An 18,744-nucleotide genomic window follows, 5' to 3' on the forward strand; every position below is an offset into this window, starting at 1 on the left:
GGGTGTCCTGGTTTTCCAGAAGGGTCCGTCCCTCAAGAATCCTGCAGGAATGTAAAGAATGGCGGATCAGGAGAGAGACAGAGGGCAGCGAGGCCAAGAGGGAGAAAAAACAGAGGAAAAACAGATGGAGCTGCAGGAGGAAAAGAGCAGGGCGAGCAGAGAGAGAGAGAGAATGATGGGAGTAGGGATTATTAGGGTGGAGTGGTGTTGCACACACACACACACACACACACACACACACACACACACACACACACTGTTTGCATCAAAAAATGCAAATTAAAATAGCAGTTGAAGTCTTATTATTTCCTATTTTACTTTATTATTATCCCTTCTGTTTATCTTTTCCCCAATTTCTGTTTATTTAAATTAATAAATAAAAAGACTACACACACACACACACACACAATATCAAATCAGATATATATTCACTTTATGATCATTAAAGGTCCAGTGTTCAGTCTGAACAGTAGTTTGAGGAGCACAACACACACAGTAATGTCCCGTTATTATGATCAGACTGATTCAGCTCTATTCTTCTGTAATCAATAGATTGAGTCAGTTGTTCATTAGTTGATGTAATATTGGACACAGACTGATAAAGATGCACATTTGGATGTTTGCTTTTCATTAAACTGAAGGGGAAACCCCCAATGTGTTGAAATGAACACGTGCATGATCATCATTCAGTGATAAATCAGTGTTTTCCTGTCGTGTCTCGCCTCATAATCCAGTGTCGAGTCTAAAAATGGACAAAGGCCTCGTGGGAGGTGCAGAATCTTAGGAATCTTGGCCGGGATTCAGGGCTTGTAGAGGATTCAGGACTGATTTTGGTGATTATTTCTGTGTTATTGGTTTTTCTTGAGTTGCACTAGAACCTGAAGATGTTTCTTGTGTTTGGTTGCGAGCCCTGCGAAACCCCGGCGCATGGGAGAAGTGGTAAAGGTTAAACATAGAGTGGCTCAGTCGGGGAATCTGTTCATTCATATTGACTCACATGAACACTCCAGCAGTCTCCACGTGCCCCACTGTACTGCTGCCGTCTGCCATCACACACTCTGACCCGGAAAAGTGGGAGTATTGACAGAGCTTCGTACCATTTCCCTACAAAAAATACCAGTTATATATCTAATAATAGTGAAGTAAACAGGTGAAGGTGTTTTTAAAAGTAATTAATTCTAATTTAGACTAATAAACTTTCAAACATTCAGTCTTTAATCTGATATGCAGATATTCTCACTCTGATTGGCTGTTGTCATTTTCCTCTCTTGTCTCAACTCCGCCCACTGGTGTTTATTTTCAGCTCTTTCCAATAGCAGAACTGCAACTAACGATGAGGCGGGGCTAAAGATACTTAGGCCCCATCTGATTGGTCAAGTTTAGATAAACAGCTGATGGATCATTCATCACTGCTGTAGAGTATATTAAGAGGATTACAGGAAATCTGACAGACCTACTCAGACGTGTAGCTCTATACTTGATTCATTTATTAAAGAGACAGTAAAATAAAGTTGACTCACTCTTGTTAAATATCACACACCAAAGCAGACGTTTACATGAATGTTCATGCTGCCCTGAAGAACAATATCAGCTGTGATCGAGCGCTTTCATTTGTGCTGAACTTTCCCTTTATATTGATTGTGTTTGGCTCGGCAGTCATCGTGTCTGTAGATATCCAGGAAGGGTTTAATTTCACACCCTTCCACACCCTGGATTAGCATTATGAGTTTATTTTCTCATGACTAGCCTTTCTGTGTGAGGAAACACAGCACACTCCTAATAACGTCCTATTATTAACCTCAGATAATGCCCTGACTGACATATACAGCAACAATAAGCACAATTCTAGTTAAAGTCTTTATTAGTACATGTAGTTGGTTGCGCCGTCGCAGAGCGCATTTATCCATCATTAAAATAGCTACAGTTAATTCAGACATGATCTTAATGCTTTTGCACCATGAGCTGCAGATTTTACGCCTAGATTGATATCCATTATAAGTTAGTTAAAATGCTGTTCTTGCATATTTTTATCAAGTAAGAGTGAGAGAAAATAAGAGAGATCAGTTTAAAAGTTTACAACAAACTGTTACATGATAAATATAAACAATTATTCACCCTCCTGTGCAATATTACATTTCTGTACAAATATTCCCCAAGTGCTGTTTCTCAGATTGAGGAGTTGTTCTCAGTGTTTCCTCTAATGTTTGTTCTTCTGGAGAAAGTCTTATTAGTTTTATTTGGGTTAGAATAACAGCAGTGTTTAATAGTGTTAAAGTCATGTTAAGCTCAATATTATTCACCCCTTCAGCAATATTAGTGTTGGATTGTCTCCAGAACAAACCACTGTTATACAATGACTTGCCTAATTACCCTAACTTTACCCTAATTACCCTAGTGAAGCCTTTACATGTCACTGTAAGCTGAACACTAGTGTCTTGAAGAACATCTAGTCTAATATTATGTGCTGTCATCATGATGAAGAGGAAATAAATCAGTTAAACAATCAAACTATGATTAGAGATGTGCTGGAGAAATCTGCTCTCTGATATCAGTAATTGGGTGCGAGTATACAGGAGGGTGTATAATTGATTCTGACTTCAGCTGTATATGTTTATTCATTATCATTTTCCGCTCTGTAATAACTGCTGCCGTCATGGGTTAATGTTGACTCATGCAGTGTGTGTTCAGTACAACAGTGGGAAGCATTGCTGGGTTAATCATCATTAAAGTGCTGAAACATTGTCAGAGGTCACTCTGTGTCTGCTATTTCTGTAATGAATGTCAAACAAACTCTTATCATCACATTATGAGTCTCTAATGAGTCTCCAGCAGTAAACGAAGCATTATCAGAGGCTCTCGGCACGCTGGAGATCTCTCTCTCTCTCTCTCTCTCTCTCTCTCTCTCTCTGTCTCTCTCTCTCTCTCTCTCTCTCACATTTTTTTCACATTTTAGGTGCTTTATTGGCATGACAAATAGCTGTACATTCGTATTGCCAAAGCAGTGCAGCGTCGCTACGTACAGACAAGACAGTGCAAAAAGGGCAGTAGTGCAAACAAATATGAACATAAAATATAATATAGAAATAAAGAAAAGAAATGTAAAAAAATAAAAATAGATTAATAAAAATAACAATATATCAGTAAAACTAAAAATATTAATAAAAATAAAAATAGATTAATGGTAATTTGTGAAACAGGATAAAAGTGGTGACAATAATATAACAGTAAGTCCACGAGTAAAGAGTTCCTGTGTTGTGTGTTGGAGACAGTGGAGCGGATCATTGTGGGTTCCTCAGACGGTGGCAGGAGTGCACAAACTGAGCTGCTAACACACAGCAGCACACACACTCCCCCAGGAGGATGGGCAGTTTCTCATTGTTCGGCAGGGACTCAAAGTTTTTGTGTGTGTGTGTGAGTTTTGGGTAGAACTTCTCCCGGATCTCTGAGTATTTTGTGCACTCCGTAAGGAAGTGCAGTTCTGTTTCAATCGGCTGCTGAAGGCAGTGTGGGCACAGCCGCTCCTCCACCGGCAGCCATGTTTGTCTGTGCCGGCCCGTCTCTAGCTGGAGTCCGCTGAGTCTGTATCTGCTCAGGGTGTTCCTCAGACCTCTCTCTCTCTCTCTCTCTCTCTCTCTCTCTTGCTTTTAACTACAGATATAACCAAAGCTGGCTCATGGAAATCTTTGATTTGACCCAGCACCGATGGTTGTGGTGAATGCCTTTAGCAGATCATCATAAGGTCATCATAATGAATTTTACATCATCTTTTTTCTTTGTTTTATTGTCGCGTGTGTGTGTTTCTCAGCAGCAGAAGTGCTCATAGTGTGTAAACTCAGAGCTCAGTGAATAGGAGAGCGCAACACATCATCATTCTACACTCCTATTAGCTGAAATAATGACAGAAACTCCAGCATGGTGTTATGAAGACTTTCAGAAAGAGGAAAACAGCAGTGTGAGACTGATAACGGCAGCCAGAGGAGACAATACTGTCAGATCTACTGTCCTGCACACACACACACTGCAGTACACACACCTCACACACGCGGGAGTTCAGTTACTGATGCGCAGATGATATAATACGCACGCTAATACATAAGAATGTGCAAAAATTTAAAAGAAATCGAAATATTGAAAATGTTTTATGATTCTGATGATGTTAAACGCCTCATAACAGTCCTGTGAAAAGGCTCCATCTGCTACTGAGCAGGAAAAAAGCACACTGAGATGAAAAGTGCCACCACTGAATTGATTGGATTTGATTGACTGATGTATTGTGTGTGTTGTAAGTGTATTTTCCCTGCAGGCACAGGACATCAACATACAATGTGTCTTGGGGACGTTGGATTTTGTTTGGAAATGAAAATCGGGTTGATGTCAGAACCCAATGTCAAGCTGACATCAACGTCCAACATCCAACCTAAAATCAACCTAAAATCAACCAAATATCAATGTCTACTCATGTCACACATTGAGGTTGTGTGGACGTTACCGTTATGACGTCTATCAGACGCTGGACTTTAGTCACTTTCCTACACAGCCTAAATATCAACGTCATTTTTGGACGTCATAAGACTGTTGTCCTCAGACGTCACGACCTAAATCTAACCTAATATTGACGTATGATGCTGTGTGCCTGCTGCGTTGTGCTACTGTTTATTTATTTAATATTGCTAAACTGGTTGAACCAGGGACTAGATGTGAATTATCTTTATAGCTAACTCTAACATGTCATGTTGTACACTGCCCCTGTATATATAAATAAATGAATAAATAAATGAATAAATAAATGAATAAATGAATAAATAAATAAATAAATAAATAAATAAATAAATAAATAAATAAATAAATAAATGTTTTCAATTAAATGATGTAAATGAATCAGACTTTTACAAAATGTAAATATTGTCAGTGGACTGACAGAGGAAAACACACAAGACATCTCTGAGCAGCTCAGAGTATACAGCATTCAACTCCACTGTGTTACAGACGGCTTTTAGCTTTGGCTAATTATAGTTGATTATAAAATGTGGAAATATATTCTGCATTAGTTAATGTGATTTAATGTTTTCTAGTTTAAGGAATTAAACATGGGATCTTTAATCTGATATACTGTATTTACCTTCACTAGAAAAAGGAAAGGTTTGGGCAGTCCTGATCTCACCAACACTGCAAAGATGCTTTTCTTAGAGCTTCAGTCTTGTGTCTGGTCCACATATCTAGACATTTTAACTCAAGAAGCATTTTCTAGACGAGCACAACATATAGTATTGTTTTAGAAATAATGAGTCAAAATGAAGAGGGTTGTTCATTAAAACTAGCAGAATAATCTGACAGTCTGCCGTCTGTATTGCTCTTTATGTTGGAGTTATCCAGCTTGTCTTCACCGATTGCGCTTGTGTATAACGCTGCTGCTGCTGACATGTTCACTAACAGCTGGAAAAGGCAGCACATCACACCTGTTCTCCACTGGCTCTCTGGTAAGTTCAGGAGTGATTTTAGAGTTTGTTTCTAATGCCGTTAATAACCTTGCTCCTCCTTATTTGTGTGAAATTTTGCACATTCACAAACCCAGCAGAGCTTTGATCTGCTCACCAACTTCTGCTTGAAGCCCCTCGGTCAACATGCAAGTAGTGGGGTGATGTCTCTTCTGCAGCGCAGGTCCTAAACTGGTACCACTTTATTCTGATGCTCCATTTGAGTATTAGTAGACTGTCTGCTTAATATCTGCTGATTCTGTTCATTCAACACATTTAGCTGACTATGAGAAACTTTGCAAGTACATGTTAACTTACACTAACCCAAACCCCAACCTAACAGTCTGCTGATAATCTGATGAGAATTAGCTGGCCTGTAGATGCAGTGTAACTTATATTTAACTAACAGACCATCAGAATAAAGTATGACCTCTAAATTTTGGACAACCCATCCTCCTGAGCTACATACAATCCCTGACCTGCTGCTGTTTAAAGTCAAGCTTGAGACCCACTTGTTTAAATCAGCTTTAATGCATGGCACTGACACTCCTCTCTGTGTTCATGTTTGCTCTGTTTTATTGATATCACCCAGTTCTCAGATTATTCTGCTCATTTTATTGAAACTCTCTTCATTTTTACTCATTATTTCTGAAAACAGCACTATATTTGTTATTTGTCTTGAAAATGCATCTTGATTTAAGAGTTTGTAGATTTTTAAACTAGAAACGAGACAGAAAGTCTCAGTAAAAGTCCTTTTCTGCAGTGTGTGCACAAAGCACATGTAGAGAAAACACCGACAGGAGGATGAGGTGTGAGAGCGACGTGTGTATGAAGTGTTTCCAGTGTTTTGGGTCTATGTGGGTACGTGTGGGCAGTGAAAGCGTACGCTCAGAGTTCAGTTACTATTGTTTCTGCTGCTGGAAACCGTCTCATATGTGAAGTTCAGCTCCAACCGAGACCCTCAGCGTCTCTGAACATCACACTTCAGTCAATTACAGCACGGAAAAAGAAGCGTACTGGCGACAGACAAGGGGCTTTTCAAGAAAAACACACTCAAACCCTCCAAAAGGATGTGTTCACTGCGCAAAAATGATTTCTCACTCAGAGTTTGTGTCTTGTTTCTGGTTAAAATATCTACAAACTCTTAAATCAAGAAGCATTTACTAGATGAGTGATAAATATAGTGCTGTGTTCAGAAATAAAGAGTCTAAATGAAGAGAGATTCTCCTTAAAACATCAGAATAATCTGACATTGGGTTAAGCAAGATAATCTAGCTTCTGGTTTTGACATAAGATTATTTTGCTATGTTGTACTACTAAATGCATCATATACTATGGAAGTGTGCAGTTTTGGATGCAGCCCATATTTCAGTGTGGATAGTGAGATTCGGGACACATCAAACATGTTTAAAATACAAGTTATTTTCATAGGAAAATATAGATAAAATTTAAATATGCTAGAAACTAACGATTAACTGTATTGCAGCATTTTGATGACCCAAAAAGGGGAAACCCTTTACAATAAGGCTGTATTAGTTAATGTTAGCTAATGCATTTACTAACATGACCAAACTATGAGCAATACATGCATTACAGTGTGTGATCATGTTACTGAATGAAAACTGTCATTCTGTAGTTGATGTTAACTCATGCTGTATTAACTCATGTTAACTCTTTAGCATGTATTTGGCTGTTAATAATGCATTATTGAAGGATGAATTATGATTAATAAACACTACAGGTATTGTTCATGCATAATCAGTGTTAGTAAATTAACTAATAAAACCTGATTGGAAAGAGGGGCCAAGAATATGCTGAACCCTTCAGTTTAAAGTTAAGACAAAATGAACCTGAAGTGTATGAAGAACAGCAGTGTACATGAATTAAAGCAAAGCACTAGAAATTATACCAAAATACTTGAGATAAGACATAATTAAAGGGATAGTGCACACAAAACTGGAAAATCTGTCATCATTTACTCTCCGGTCACTTGAGTTTCTGTATTCTGTTGAACACTAAAGTAGATCATTTGAAGAATGCTGGAAACCGGTAACCATTGACTTCCACTGTATTTGTTTTTCTACTATAAAAGACAATGGTTACCGATTTAAGCATTCTTCAAAATATCTACTTCAGTGTTTAACAGAAGAGAAACTCATTAACCACTCATAAATGAGCGTAAATAGTGAGTATATTTAGATTTTTGGGTGAACTAACCCTTCAACATGTGAAGCAATCTGATGCCAAAAGGAAACAAGATTATTTCTCTTCCCTCACTGTCAGATTATTTTGCTTCTTTTCAAAGAAAAAACATTTATTTTTTACATTTTATATCTGAAAACAAGACTATATTCAGCACTTGTCCAGAAAATGCTTCTTGATTTAAAGATGTTGATATATTTGGAGTAGAAACAGGAGATTTGCCGTGTAGTTACTGGATAGACAACACACAACGAGTGCATAAACCTTTATACACACCGAGACAAGACACACAGGTATAGTTCACTTTATACAGCAAGTGTGAAGGGGGAAGAGCCACCATAACTGCATGCATATGACTGTTTTTACCGGGCTGAACATTTCCTGAGTGGAAACTGTAGTGAGATTTGTCAGTAAGCACAGTGAGATGTGCTTTTATATATTGATGGAGCTCAAAACCGTTGGTGGGAAATTCCCTGTGAGCTTTGAGCTGGACAACATTTGAGATCAATCGACGGCCTTTCTCAACAACAACAATAACAATCCTGAAGAGGTGGGTGGAAGAGATGGAAATAAAAGCTAAAAATAAAGGCGAGTTCTGTCTCTCGTCTTCATAAAGCTCATCCGTTCCTCTCAGTGGTTATGCTGTGAAGTCAACCCGGCCAATATTTCACTTCTGAGATCTGTCACAATGGAAAAACACCTTGCTTCTGCCGTACTGAAAGACTGAGCTTGATTTGATTAGTCAAACTGCAGATCAGCGAAAGGTCACGCTTCTGACATCCATACGGCCTCAAACGGTTAGCGGTGACTCACTCGGGCTTCCAATTTAAAGGAGACGATTCTGCCCCCTTTATATGAGATGTCAAATAAGCCTGTGCTGTTTCAAGAGTGAAGATTGAGCTGAGAATGTCACAGATGATGTTCTCCAGCTCTCTGAAACTGATCCTAATTGTGGAGTTTTGGTGACTGTCGCTTTAAATGCAAATGAGATTGTGCGCTTTTCAGAAGAGGGCGGAGCTACAGATGCCTGTGCATCAACTCTAATGAGTGGCTGCTTCTCACTCAGGCCTGCTGTTTATGCTAATGAGATGGAGAGATGGGCACTAGTGGGCGGGGCTTTCCCCCTCTGATGACACATACAAAGGGAAAATGTCAATCACAGTGTTTCTGCATCAAGAACAAACACAATTAACTCATGATCAGCATTAGAGACTGCTGCTGGAGATACACACACACACACACACACACACACACACACACACACACTACTGGGCTTAAACACCATATAAAAGTCATTTTTCCATAACAGACATCATCTTAAGCACATAAGGAGACCTGCTGCACGCCTTTATTAAGTCTTCGTGCATGAGGATGCAGAGAAACAGAGATGTCAGGCAAATGCAGAAAGATCCGTGTGGAAAATCCAGAGAGTGACACAACGGAGAGCTCACTGGGTTTTACACGTCACTTTCAGTATTTCAGTATATTATGTGGTGTGAAACAGCGAGGATGAAGACCCTCAAAGTGAACGCACGAGAGTTCCTGTCAGGCTCTGAGTCACGTCCACACTACACCGAGTGCAAGAAGAAGAGTGAGCTCCTCTTAAAGTTTCAGTCTTAATTCTAGTGCAGATATCTGCAAATCCTTAAATCAAGAAGCTTTTTCTAGACAAGCACAGAATAGAGTGATGCTTTCAGAAATAATGAGTCAAGATGAAGAGAGTTTCTCATTAAAACCAGCAGAATAACCTGACAATGAGGGAAGTGGAGTAATCTTGTTTATTGTGAATGATATTTCAGCGTGTTTCACTGCACACCTGCATCAGGCAGCAGGAACTTCCATGATGGAAAGGAGTGATCAATGATGCCTATTCCTCTGCTTTTCTAACTCTTTTTCCAGGAAATGTTTGGACCGCCGTCAGCAGGTTTTCCCCCACTATACTGCACGTTTGTTTAGTGACTGATAAGGCAGAGCAGAACATGGTCATATCCTCTGATTAAGAGCGAGTGCAGCGAGACGCTGTTTACTGCGCAGGTTTACTGGGAATTATGACCAATTTAATTAAAGAGGAACAGAACTGCGTCTGAGAACAAGCTAAAACACAGAGGAAATGCTGGATATCACACGTGCAAACTCTTAGTATAGCGCTTTAGAAATTATGTAGGTGTTTATCTGATGTCAGATGACTGCAATAGCATAATCATACTGATATTCATTGCTAGTAAAATGCTGGACATCAGTTTTCATTCAGAGATGCCTGAATTCTCAGAGATTTTGCTCTATATAGGCCAGAGGGTGCTCAAACGTTTTCTTATGAATGACCAAAAACCCATATCAAACACACCTGAACCAATTAATTAGGACCTGAACACCACGTGATCATTACAGGCAGGTGTGTTTGATATGGGTTGCAACTGAAATCTGCAGGAAGGTAGATCTCCAGGAACAGGGTTGGCCACCTCTGTTTTACAGTATACATATATGACCAATCAGCTGTGAGGAAAGGGATATACATATCTAATATTCCAAATTAAACTCTTTTACACGTGTGTTTTTGTACTAATAATATGTTTTATTAAGTGTTTAAATGTAACTGTGATGCCTTTAAATTAACATTTATATTTAAATATCAACATAAATCAGCTTTAATAGATAAAGCTTGTAAAATGACTGTCTGTTGAGCTGACTGTGAACCAAAATAAAAGATTGATTTTACTTTAAGTTGCCTTTCAATGCATTCAGCAGTGTTAATTTCAGCTTTATACATGTGTTTAAACTCATTATATTTCTGATAATGTCTGGTAATATCTGTTAATGCTGATTGACAAACTGGTCCTCTCATGTGTCATGTGATTGGCTGTTTGCTGTATTAGTGTGTCTGTGATTGGCTGTTTGCTGTATTAGTGTGTCTGTGATTGGCTGTTTGCTGTATTAGTGTGTCTGTGATTGGCTGTTTGCTGTATTAGTGTGTCTGTGATTGGCTGTTTGCTGTATTAGTGTGTCTGTGATTGGCTGTTTGCTGTATTAGTATGTCTGTGATTGGCTGTTTGCTGTATTAGTGTGTCTGTGGTTGGCTGTTTGCTGTATTAGTGTGTCTGTGATTGGCTGTTTGCTGTATTAGTATGTCTGTGATTGGCTGTTTGCTGTATTAGTGTGTCTGTGATTGGCTGTTTGCTGTATTAGTATGTCTGTGATTGGCTGTTTGCTGTATTAGTGTGTCTGTGATTGGCTGTTTGCTGTATTAGTGTGTCTGTGATTGGCTGTTTGCTGTATTAGTGTGTCTGTGATTGGCTGTTTGCTGTATTAGTGTGTCTGTGATTGGCTGTTTGCTGTATTAGTATGTCTGTGATTGGCTGTTTGCTGTATTAGTGTGTCTGTGGTTGGCTGTTTGCTGTATTAGTATGTCTGTGATTGGCTGTTTGCTGTATTAGTGTGTCTGTGATTGGCTGTTTGCTGTATTAGTGTGTCTGTGATTGGCTGTTTGCTGTATTAGTATGTCTGTGATTGGCTGTTTGCTGTATTAGTGTGTCTGTGATTGGCTGTTTGCTGTATTAGTGTGTCTGTGATTGGCTGTTTGCTGTATTAGTGTGTCTGTGATTGGCTATTTGTTCCAAAATCTAATCGTACAGAACTGATCCATACTGAACTGTCCTGCTCAGGGCAAGTCCTGCCAAAAATGTGGCAAGGAAAAAATAATCCACACCATTACACCAGCAACAGCCTGAACTGCTCCAGAATGGCTCCAAGCTTTCATGATGTTCTCGTCAACATTTGAGTGTTACAGCAGAAATCTAGACTCAATTAATCTATTCACACCAAACATGGTAATGTTTACCAGTGTAGTTGATCAGTTCCCCTATAGCGCATGTGTTTGGACTGTGGGGGAAACCGGAGCACCCGGAGGAAACCCACACCAACACGGGGAGAACATGCAAACTCCACACAGAAACACCAACTGACCCAGCCGAGACTCAAACCAGAGACCTTCTTGCTGTGAGGCCATAGAGAAACTATATGTTTGGGATGACTGTCAGTGCTTTTTTCCCAGCTAATAAGCAACAACTGTGAGAGCCGTTCAGAATCCACTGATCTATAAAGGGTTTGCTCAGTTTAAAGCTACACATGATGTTGCTTGAAGCATTTATTATATAAATATAATGACTTATGACTATGACCAATCGCCATTCCACAATGAAAGCCTCTTAAAACACATTGCATTCAATCTCTCTCTGAGCAGATCATCCTGACCGAGTCTTAATGCATTGATTTGCTGCCATGTGATTATCTGCTGGGATGTATTTGGACTGTATTTCATATTGAGACATTAAACATTGGTATCTTGACACATTTCGAGAAGAGATGAAAGATATGATCAAATGTGCACGCAATAAAAACACAGCATCGCTAAAGGATCGCCAGGAAAACACAACAATCAGAATATATCAGATGAAGCACTTACTGTCTGTGCACCGCACATCCTGACAGATAAAGATGGGACAAATACCTAATGGCCAACAGGAAGCTCTGCAAAACAGACCAGCACGAGTGCTTCATGTACGCTGAGTGCTTGATGTTGCGGTCTGCAAGCAGAGCTCGGACAGGAGGCCTTTCCATCCTCTTATTTCTAGACGTTTCCTATTAATTCAGTTCACCGGAGTCACCAGAGGAGGGCATCAAACACATGACCACATCTGAAAGGAACCTTCTCTGCGACTCCATAAACAAAGCCCTCATGTGGATAATCCCCAAACTGTTGAGGACAGAAATAGTTTTCTCATATCCTGCTCAGTGTGGAGCTACACCATCGTGGCATGCACAGGAGAATATTTTTCCATGTCTCGAGCAATATGCCTTGTGTAAGTGATTACAGCTGAGAGCTCTGAAAGGTTAGAGGCTTTCTGTGCCACCTACTGATGCCTTTCCATTTCATCTGTCAAGCAAAACAAGCGGAGTCACTGCAGGGAGATAGCATCTCTCCACACCGGGACACTTTGGGTGTTGGTTAAGCGTTCATAAAACCGTGCAGACAGGCTCTTATGGGCTGTTAACACTCACTCACTGACCGACTGTGACCGGGTAGCACAGGATTCTGGCCCAGATTTGGCATAAAGCTGCCTTTATACCAGGCATTCATCCGGCACTGGCATACAGCATGTGGGCCAAACATGTTTAGGGAGGTTTAGGGAAGGCTGATGGTGATGATAAACTGTGCTTTTAAAACACTATCGGTTGGGTTTAGGGAAGGGGGTGGGGGTTATCAGTCAGTTGGTTGGGCAGTCAGTCGACGGCGGCCTCTGGTGGATTTATGTGAGAACAGCAGGCACTCACGACAGATATTTGAGATCTGAAAAAGCGCACACAGCGCCCTCTGGGGGATTCAAGAGAACAAAAACTGGAAAAATATGCAGCTCCTGGAGTGTATTTGGTGCTCTGCAGAAATGTGTATGGGGGACGTAATCAGAATGAGCCTGGGTTTGAAGAGTCCATGATGATGTTAATAGTTTGATTGCAGTGTTTCCATGTGCAGTTCAATAATGCCACCACAGCAGGGATACTGCACATGTCTGCATTCACTTCTGTTTAGATCCACAATGCCTTCAGTCTGATTAACGTCATCGCAAATCTCTGTGTACATGCTAGACTCTTCACCCGAGTGTTGTCTTAAAATCAGAGTGTTGTTAAGCGGCTCACCGTGAGTGCATGTGGCATGTCTGGGAATGGAGTGTTTTAAAGATCAATCTTTGTCTGGAAGGATGTGCAGTCAGGTGACCTCTTGACCCCTCTTGACCCCAGGGCTGGAACTCCAGGAGAACATTTGGATAGAGATCAAGTTTCCTGTGACCCATTTCCAGGGTTGACCATATTAATTAGTGCAAGCTTCACCACGACTCTTGCTCTTAGGGGGGTTGAAGCAATCAGACCTTTTTTTTTGGTCTGGAGAAAATGGGCTTGGGAAAGTCATAACGGGGGGTTTGGATATGGGCCGACTACAGAGATCACCTACTTATCAACTCCCTGGAAACCACTTAAACAATCATCAAGAACTTCAAGCAACCACTTAACAGCACCAGCGAGAACCTCCACCAGCTATCCAAAAGACTTGCATTCATTTTTCTTTGGGTTAGTCCCTGATTTATTAGGGGTCACCACTGTGGAATGAACCACCAGTCACTCTGGCATGTGTTCCATGCAGCGGATGTCCTTCCAGCACTGAGAGTACACTAAGTCGACTGAGTAACCCATACTCTCTCTCTCATTTAATGCAAGTTTTATTTAAAGGAACAGTGCACTTTTCTTTTGTAAGTGATCCCTTAAGTAATGGTAATCAATGCAGTTTTGCAGAGCAGCACTGTGGGCCAGTTGTGGCGGCCCAGATGGACTGGCAGATGAGTATTGCTGCCAACAGCTGGATGATCTGGTGCCCTCAATAGTACAGTGATATTCCCAGTGGACCAGAGAACGGACACAGGACAAGCCAGTGGCCGAGCAGAGAGTATCTCTTCCTGCGCAGGACAGGAAAAGCTACCGCAACTCATCTTATCACTAATAGCACAGGCGGTCCTGAGAGACAGGGACACAGCGCAGAGCGGATAAAGAGAGGAAGATGCCTTTGTAAACCAATACCCTTTGAAAACAGGGAATCTCAGAACAGTCGACACTCTAGAGACTGATGGAAAAGAGCAAATCTTCATACTGTGTGCACTGAAAAGAGATCATTGATTTGGATTTACTACATAGTTTTAGTGTTTGCAAACTCTTCATATGGGCTGCATTTAAACAAACTAATTGAGTTTAGTAATGCTCAACTTTAATTTCAGCCCATATAAATCATCTGCAAGCCCTCACCTCTAAACAGTTGAGTAAATGCAGGGAATCATTTGTTTTCAGTGCAACTCCAGCAGTTGGTCTGTGGTGACGGCGCCGGCTTATGACTTGTTTTTCATTGACAACTTCAGCAGAATTGGGCAGCATGCACGACCAGAGCTTCTCTCTTTAAAGTTTAAAACTAAAGACTTCAACATATCACATGTGTACTTCCCAATTTCGCTGTTAAATCAGGCATGGCATGTAGACAAAAGAGTGCAGGCCTAAAGTTTGGGGAAACAGACGTCTGCATCAGTCTGTGGGAATAATGCATCACAAGCCCGGCCACAAGCCCACTTCCTCGTGGATGTGAGAAGAGGGCATCTCATTTCCTCTCAGATGACCACCAGCAGCTCTGCCATGTCCACAGAACGATCCAAAGGTTGAGAAAACTTTCAATGAAATCATCTTTCAGTTTCCATGAAGACACTTCTTTATGACTCTATTAAGACAAAGTTATTTTGAACAACTGTGAACGCATGGTTACTCAATCCAGTTCAGGGGTGCATTTCCCAGACAACGACGTAACTCACGGCTGAACTACCATAGGACGATGCATTGTTTGGGAGAAGAGCGATGTAGTGACGAGTGTTTCCCCAAAACCCGTAGTTTCTCCAGTTATAATGTAAACCGCCCATAATGATGCTCGAAACAGGGTGGAGGAACAACGTCTTTAGAGAAGAACCCCATTATTTTTTGTGCAGATGATAGTTTTACACGCACACACATTTAAAAACAAGACCCAATATTAGTTTTGATAAAAACATGCACTCGCTTTCTATATTAACTGAATATACTGTGTGTAAACGGCACATATAGAGCCTGTGTTTCCTCTACAGATACTATTGAGAACATTACATATTCTATTATTAAACATAAAACCACACACGCAAACACGTAATCTCATATACAAATCATTACTGTTGTATTTTACAGTAGGCTATTTTTTAAAGAAATTTTAAAAGTCCTACTTAATAATAACTATTATTATTGTTTTAAGCAGGATATTGTTTATTTATTTTATTTTATTTAAGTCCACTTTTACAATGTGACACACTTAAACCACGGCAGAAATGTTCTAGCCAGCAGGCCCTAACTAACCCTGACCCTAACTCTAACCCTATGTCATATACAGTACAGACACATTTCTCAATCAATGACCTACTATACATGAAAAGCATTGGCGTATGCTGTGTGTTTTGTTTTCACAAGCTTTAGAGACGTAACATGAATTCCGTTTTTAAATAATAGGTCACCTACAGCTTTCGTCATGAGCTGCGTTCAAAATGACATCAATGTTTTATAAGTGCACTGCGAAGGGAGCGCAATAGTAAACATGAAGATCGCTAAAACTGAACTGTAGAAATACTTTACAACCAAATTACACCTAAGAGAGATGACTTCAATGTTGTTTTTATTCATTACAAGTTTAAATGTTAGAATGTTCTTAGTGAATAGGGCATAGGGGGGAAAAGTGGCAATAGAACACAGACAGGAACTCTATTTCTAACCAAGCTCTAGAGGTGTAGCTGCAAGTGAACAAGCTTGCGACGCAGTTTGCAAATGTTCATTGAAACACCAAATCAACAAACTATGTTTGTAAATGACAGAACTTGCGACTTTAGTTAGCTAACAATGGTTTTCGGAAATGCAGCCCTGTTCTCGTTATTAAAGGCCTCCTAAGAGCAGTTTTAACATGTGTTTTATTTGATAGGACAGTGTAGAGAGGAGAGAGGAGTGAACGGAGAGCAGAAAAGACTTGAGTTGGGAATTTAACTGGATTTGCTGTGAACAACTTATTATTTCTCGACACACTAAACACTAAACTATTGGTGCTGACAACTACTACTAAGAGCATTTTGTAGAAAAAATTAATAATTAAAGGCTGCCAGAGTGTTGTTTTTTCTGAGAGGCACTATGTAACAAGGACTTCCAATCCTGCTGATAACATCCTGCAAAGCTGATCTCCAGCTGATCCAAGCTTAATTTCAAGTGATTTAAGTTTCTATGATCCTGAAGACCTTGATTAGCTGGTTAAGGTGTGATTAACTAAGATTGCAGATCTCTGCAAGACAAAAAATAATCATTTACTGCCCAAAGCAAGAAAGAGAAATACTTTCACAAGTCTTTCACTTGGACACCTAAGAGCCTTTTCCCACTGTACAGAATATTCTGTTGGACGGTCAGATGTCAAAGTGTCTCAATCAAACCAAAGATGCCAGAACCTTGATTTTTATTGAGTGTCCTTCTTCAGAAAGCACCTACTGGTGCATTAAAGAGCCACAAAACCAGCACACCCATCTGAAGAGCATACAACAACACTCACTCAACCCAACTACACTCGCTCAACCCAACAACACTCACTCAACCCAACTACACTCAAAATGACCCATTCTGATTCTGCACATGGCAGCATTATTCCACATTATTCCACCCACCCAAAACAGACATGCCACCCCTTCTCCCAAAACCCATAACATCACAAGCATCATGGCATCATCATATTAAAGCCTCTGGTCAAAAAATCCATCTTTCTAAGTCATGGGATTGTTATTTGTCCAACACTGACACCAATGCACACATGCCGTCTGACTCACTTCAGCTCTGGGTGGGTCTGTTTCCAATTTTCGCACCCCTCCACCCATAAAAAGAGAAGTTACCTCCAAAAACAACAAAACAAGTGAAGAAAGCGGCTCACACACACACACACACACACACACACACACACACACACACACACACACACACACACACACACACAGAGTTAAAAGTTCTCCTTTAAAGGCACATACACACACACATTGAGTCAGCTAACAAAAGCCACTCTCCCGGCGAGTCTTGAACTCTTATCAGCGCTTTCCTTCCCCTCTGCGCTGGAGCGTGGGAGCACAGAGGACAAAACCTGCAACGAAAACAACAGGAGGAAGCCAGTAATCCCCGTCCAGACGCTCTCAGGACCGTCCCGGGGAGAAAACACAGCCTGACAACACTGACAAGTAGGCATAGCATGGGACTGAGATGCCGACAAAACTAGGGGCAAATATCTGAGACCTGAACTGCTCGTTCAGTGATGCTCTCTGTCAGATGAAGAATCAAGATCCAGATCTTAAAGCAGACACTTACCAGCGAGTCGAGTGTTCATGCAGCGTGAAGGGCTCTACAGAGTCTCTATGTCCATAATCAAAAAGCCACTTCCAGATTCTCCTGCTGTCCAAGTGTCCAAAACTAAAGACATGAAGGGTTTCAGCAGAGCGATCAGCCCTCGTGGAGAAATGGAGGACTGATCTCTCCGCTCATTCACTCTGCACTCCAGCTGGACTCAGTGACTCTGCAGGAACAACTTGTTTCAGGATTCCCCAAATGTCTGGAGCTGCAAGCGGAGGAAGAAAGGAAAAGGAAAGAGAGTGTGTGTGTGAGTGTGTGTGAGTTTGTGTGTGTGTGTGTGTGTTTGGTGCTGAAGGGAGGGCAGGGGGGTTTGGGGAGGGACGCGTTTTAAGGAGGACGGGGCCATCTCTGCCAGACAATAGCAGGAAAATGAACATCAGACGTGAAAAAGGCAACAGTCTGATTATTAGAAAGTGTTCACATGATGAAATAACAACACCAGTGCTGTTGCTGCACTCACTGTGTGTGTGAAGACGGAGACTCTTTAATGACTTCTCTTTCATTTTAAATAATGAAATAATAACGTTTATGAAGCGCTTCTCCTGCATATCATGCAACTCAACATGATTGACGTAGTGTCGGGAAATATTAAGAACACAACCCAGGCTCATTGTAGATGTGTACCCAGCTCTACACTTCTGCAGACAGTGAAATATGTAAGCAGGGTCTGTCTGTTCACAGTTTTTGCACTTCCACCAGAGGCCGCTGTGTACATTTTTGATGATCTCTAATTCCTCTTGCGAGTCCTCTTCTCAGGGAAATCCACCATGGGTGCAATATACTGTACACTTCAGATGACCAGGCCAGCTCGCTGTTGATTGACTGACTAACTGACCCACCCATCCCTTCCCTAAACCCAACCAATAGTGTTTTAAATAAATAATGTAGAATAAGAGAAGCTGCCGTAGCTGCATAACTTCACCCTGTTTTCAGCCTGTTTGTTTATTTATTTTTGCTTTACCTGGTTTCTGGAACCATTCTTTGCTGGACTTGAACCCCATTGTCACAGTCAACCCCGCATCCCAAGTCTGACATACGA

At 40.8% G+C, this 18,744-nt stretch overlaps 1 protein-coding gene across 4 annotated transcripts in view; it reads right to left on the minus strand.

Annotated features, from left to right (window-relative positions):
* The window catches only part of hdac7a (histone deacetylase 7a), a 98,141-nt gene extending 80,235 nt beyond the window's left edge, over positions 1-17,906 (minus strand). For all 4 annotated transcript variants that reach the window (XR_015523000.1, XR_015522999.1, XM_087306327.1 and 1 more), the window contains exon 1: positions 17,664-17,906. Coding sequence is in view for 2 of the 4 variants with exons in the window: in XM_087306327.1 (XP_087162453.1) it covers positions 17,664-17,682 (19 nt within the window). In the remaining 2 variants the exon portion in view is untranslated. The remainder of the gene's footprint in view (positions 1-17,663) is intronic.
* Positions 17,907-18,744: the final 838 nt, after the last annotated feature.

Source organism: Danio rerio, chromosome 23, assembly GCF_052040795.2.
Source record: "Danio rerio strain M-AB ecotype USA chromosome 23, GRCz13ab, whole genome shotgun sequence".
Lineage (NCBI taxonomy): Eukaryota > Metazoa > Chordata > Actinopteri > Cypriniformes > Danionidae > Danio > Danio rerio.